This window comes from Sinocyclocheilus rhinocerous, unplaced genomic scaffold, assembly GCF_001515625.1.
Source record: "Sinocyclocheilus rhinocerous isolate Xijiao unplaced genomic scaffold, SAMN03320098_v1.1 scaffold68, whole genome shotgun sequence".
Taxonomy (NCBI): domain Eukaryota; kingdom Metazoa; phylum Chordata; class Actinopteri; order Cypriniformes; family Cyprinidae; genus Sinocyclocheilus; species Sinocyclocheilus rhinocerous.
In genome coordinates this window covers 128,800-133,568 of record NW_015666487.1, presented here as the reverse complement: position 1 = coordinate 133,568, position 4,769 = coordinate 128,800, and the positions used below count along the sequence as shown (strand labels likewise).

The 4,769-nt window shown below is 37.8% G+C and overlaps 1 protein-coding gene across 3 annotated transcripts in view; it reads right to left on the bottom strand.

Moving 5' to 3' along the window:
- The window catches only part of LOC107732379 (leucine-rich repeat-containing protein 15-like), a 10,636-nt gene extending 5,896 nt beyond the window's left edge, over positions 1 to 4,740 (bottom strand). For 2 of the 3 annotated variants that reach the window (XM_016543679.1, XM_016543681.1), the window contains exons 1-3: positions 4,657 to 4,740; positions 4,255 to 4,342; positions 890 to 1,077 (exon numbers count right to left, since the gene is read on the bottom strand). In XM_016543679.1, the coding sequence (XP_016399165.1) occupies positions 890 to 1,073 (184 nt within the window). In that variant the 5' untranslated portion in view covers positions 1,074 to 1,077; positions 4,255 to 4,342; positions 4,657 to 4,740. Of the gene's footprint in view, positions 1 to 889; positions 1,078 to 1,223; positions 1,337 to 4,254; positions 4,343 to 4,656 lie in introns of all 3 variants that reach the window. The other variant, XM_016543680.1, reaches the window with a different exon arrangement.
- Between the last annotated feature and the right edge of the window lie 29 nt (positions 4,741 to 4,769).

Below are 4,769 nucleotides of genomic sequence, written 5' to 3'. Positions count from 1 at the left end.
TATTTACTGTACTGTTGTATAAAATCACATTTAAAAATCAGCACTCCTGTAATAGCCTGCTCTCCCTGCTCCTGTGATATCGTATGATATAAATATGAGACAAAAACACGTAAAGGGGCATTTTTGCACCAATATCTTGAATTTTAGGGGATAACTACATTTATGGAGTTGTTGCCCTGCATCATATTTTGTCAACAGTATATGAAATGTGAGATGATGTACAGGTCTGGGGGCGGGGCCAGTGCGTTAACTGTGCTAACTATTTTAATCGCGTTATTTTTTTATAACTAATTAATTGTTAACGCGTTAAACTGACAGCCCTAATATAGGCTATATATTTTATATTTGATCAAAAACAGTAAAAACAGTAACATTTGAAATATTAATACAATTTAATACAAAATTGTTTTCTATTTTAATATATTTCAAAATAATTTATTTCTGTGACAGCAAAGCTGAATTTTCAGCAGCCACTACTACTAAATTCAGTGTCACATGATCCTTCAGAAATCATTATAACATGCTGATTTAGTGTTCAAGAAACAATAATAACAATCTTTTTATTATCAATGTTGGAAACAGTTGTGCTGTTTAATATGTTTGTGGAAACTGAGATACATTTTATTTCAGGATTCTTTGATAAATAAAAAGTTTTAAAATTTACCGTCACTGTCACTTTTGATCAATGTAATGCAGCCTAGCTAAATGAAAGTATTCATTTCTTTCAAAAGACAAAAAGCACATTTTTGTATGGTTATGTAGTGGAATATGGCTACTGTACATGAAATGTTTATTTTAATATAAATCTTGTTCCTTATATTTTGTCATGAGGGTTAGTACTATTACTGAGAACGTTTCCTCCCCCCCAAAAAGTTTGCAGCCTGCTCACCCATTTTAAGGATCCATGTGTCCAGAGGGAGTTTGGGTGGGATGCTCTCAAGTCCCTTCTTCTGACAATTAACTTCAGTCTTTTCCATACTGGATTTCTGGCTGCATTTACAAGCATCGGGGCAGTTTTCCACGGCCTCCACAACCCACAGCCACAGCACGGCTAACCCTGCAACCAGCTTCATATCCCTGAAAACACACAGAGCCAGTGATTTAATTATGCCATAATCCTACTGAAAATTGCATTAGGAGTATTACTGCAAAAAGAAACCCACATATCGCCTCAAAACGGACATAATGTTTGAATTAGATGCAAATTACTTATGCAGACTTACCTTGTGACCAGATGCTTAATAGGACTTCAGCTTCTAAATTCAAAGCTGCTGTTTCACGCAAAGCTAGCAGTCGGTCTGTGCTCGGTCTGAAATGAGCCGAAATGTTTGCCCCTCTATCAAAAAAGTGCAAGGTCTGTAAAAACTCCCAGCACAGCAAGTTGGTGAGAAAAATGACATGCACAGATCATGACAGGTTGCCTGCAAAATGAACTCCTCTCCCCTAGAGAGAAATGTGCGGCCATGTGTTTTTGCTTGGGTGTGTGAATTCACAGGGCACCTTATGCATGGCTTTGATTGTTTAACTTGGCACAGGTACGGTCTGGTTGACGGCAGATTGATGTCACTGTTATATCAGTGAGCACACATGATAATAGGGCGGGTGGGTGAGCACTAGTGATCGGTGGAGGCGCCACAACCGCTCTGCCCTCTGAGAGCCTGCTGAGCTGATAAGGACAAGGACCTCATACATCTTCCCCCTTGGGCTTTTCATGGCATTGTCCGCCAGGATTAACAGTAAGAGCGAGTCACAGTTTCTCAGTTTCTCGCGAGCATCATCAGTGTCACTCTCATTTTACGCTTTGAAAGAGGAGGGCTGGCTGCAGGAAACGCGCAGACCTCTAGAGATGTTATTATGGCTGCGTCTTTAAGTTTGACGTGTCTGTTCACCGAGATGATTTTATTGCGCGATAAAGACGAAAGCTCTTTCAAGGGCCGCCAACAGCAACACAATATGCAAGCCATCTGGAGCAGCATAATTATAATTTCTCCAGCTCAAAGCTGAGAAAAACTGACGCACCGCCTCTCGCCACCCAAAAAGAGGAGCAGTCAGAGCTGATAAAAAACGTCTGTGTGATTCTGATTAATAGGAAAGTGTTAATGCTGCATCTGTTCTTTAACCATTATTAATTTCTGTATCAAGTAAACAAACAAAAACAGCTAGATAAATCAAAGTTTGAAGTGCATTTCATGCTTGCTTTCATGCAGCTATACATGCACACACTACTTTCAACATCAGTGAACTCCCTCCTACCACCAATCAGATGGATGTTGTTGTAAAATTAAACTGCGTCTCGAAGGCATTTCTCACTGCACTACAGCTCCGCTCTCATGCTCTGTCAGCGATGCCAAAGAGTACCAAAGCTGGATAAATTCCTATCATTTCCAGTGCTGTAATAAACTGCAAATGGACTCAATCAACCGCATCATGCTGCAGTCAAGAACACAAAGATTGAAGACAAAACAACATATTACTAGAGGCCACATACTGTCTTAGATTTATGTCCACCTTCAATGCTTGGGCTCTATTAACAATGCCTATCTTGCTCTGTATGAGGGGAAACGATGGGTAACCTTTTATATCAGTCCCAGGTGAGTTATGATGAATGCACTTGGCTTGGAGTATGTAGCCTCCCCATATGCATATATGAAACACAATTGAGCAAATTTTTGACTCGATTTCACATGAAACATCATTTGACTTCAATTAAATTGGTATTTATACACTCACCGAAATTATAGGGCTGGGTAAAAAATATCGATATCTTGATATTAATCGATTCTCATTTTTCCGGAACAATATCGATTCTTACATCCCAAGAATTGATTACTCTAGCCAGTTTTCAGCTAATGGACAGAACATTGAAAGGCACTTCCCGTCCAATAAATCGCAATAAGCATTGTGCTTAGGTACTTTTAATATGAAACAAAGTCTCAGATTTCAAATGCTGTCCATTGTATTGCAGTATTTAAACAATAAATGCCGTTGTAGCGCTGTTTAATGTGGAGTGACATATTGCTGTAGCGCCTCGGTGAACTGATCATCTCCTCCACTTTAATACTAGTTATAGCACAAAATAAACATGACTAAACATCCGAAGGTAAGTTAAAAGAACGTTCTCATGTAACATTAATCACTCAATCAGTGTTTCAGCCGCGTAAAGACGTCAATATAACGGCTTGTAAACAATATGTCGCGTAACGTCACATTTACCTCAGAAAAAACATATTCGGTGACCATAAACTCATTAGTCAGACAGAAAAATAAACTGTAGAGAGGGGCATTTTGCTAATATGTACCGTATAGCATATTCATTATAATTTTTACTGTTCTTCAATGTTTAATTTATGTTTGAATAAATCCATCAAGTTTTTATGACAGCCACCATTTAAAATGTTTATATATAAAAAAAAAAAAAAAATTGAAGTAGAAATAGTGTAATTGTAACTTCAGTATTTAAAAAAAATTAATTAAGTGTAATTTTAGCAGTTGTATAGCCTACAAATCAGTCAATTTTAACCTTCAATATTATAGTAATTTAGTACCAACTGACTCTCATGTATATATTACAGCATTAGTTGAGAGATTTTTTTTCCTTGAGAAAATTTGGCATGTACTGTACCTGATATATATCCAAAATTATCGATATTGAATTGAATCGAATTGGTAATCGAATCGAATCATGAAATTTGTGTCAAAACCCAGCCCTACGAAATTATGTGTTAAAAACAGTTGTTCAAATATGCTAAACTCTTAAGAAATTGTCATGGGAAAGAAGAAAAGTTTAGTTTAAAAGTGAAAAGCACTTCACACAGATCCAGGCTAACAGATGTAGTCTCTAATAAACCACAATTTAGCATGACACTAAAACCAATTAGCTTTCTAATGTGCACATTCATGGGTACTTCATTTGTTGCGCATTGGCCAAGGCATGAAATGGTTTCATGCATCAGTCACTTTGTCATTTCCCTTGATGAGGGAAGTGATACTCTGACACTAGATCCTTCACCCCAGGAGCCCAAAATAAACATCCTTATGCCAGCTGACCTATCACAGAGCAAGCCCTACATCAATTGTACATCACATTGCTGACATCTAGTGCTAGACTGTAGCTAATGCATAAGAATTATCACTGATGTGATGAGTCTAAAAGCGCCTGTTCCTATACTCATCCATCACGCATCCACAAGACTCCAGTATGGGGACAGGCCCTAAGTAAAGGAATACAAATGTGACAAATTAATGTTTACTCACCCTTCAAACCCCGACTTATCTTCCGTGGATCACAAAGGGAGGATTTCTGAAGAGTATGCATCTGCCATTCATAGCGGGATATGTCAAGCTTCAAAAACGATAAAAGAAAGAGAGATTGTTGTAACTTACTTGCAACCGACTGGCAACAATGGATTATGTGGCCTAACTAAACTTCGACATTTCCCGCCCGAATTTACTGTTTCAATATGAAACATGTCAGAAATTAAAGAAAAGTGTGCGTAATCCGAATATTTTAAAATTTGGGTTGCGGAAGTGCGGCACAGAAATGGTTAAACAGAGAGTGCGCTAATGCAACATGGGAAATATAAAAAAAATACAAGTGCTCAAATTCATTTAACACTTTCGCTGAACTTGAATTTACATATTTCTCATATGACATACTTCGGTCGCAGATCACAACGGTGTTGTCACGCTCTGCTCGTGCTGCACACAAAAACGCACCTGTGTATGAACACAAAACATGTATTGTCTGATTCACGAACAAATTACTTCTT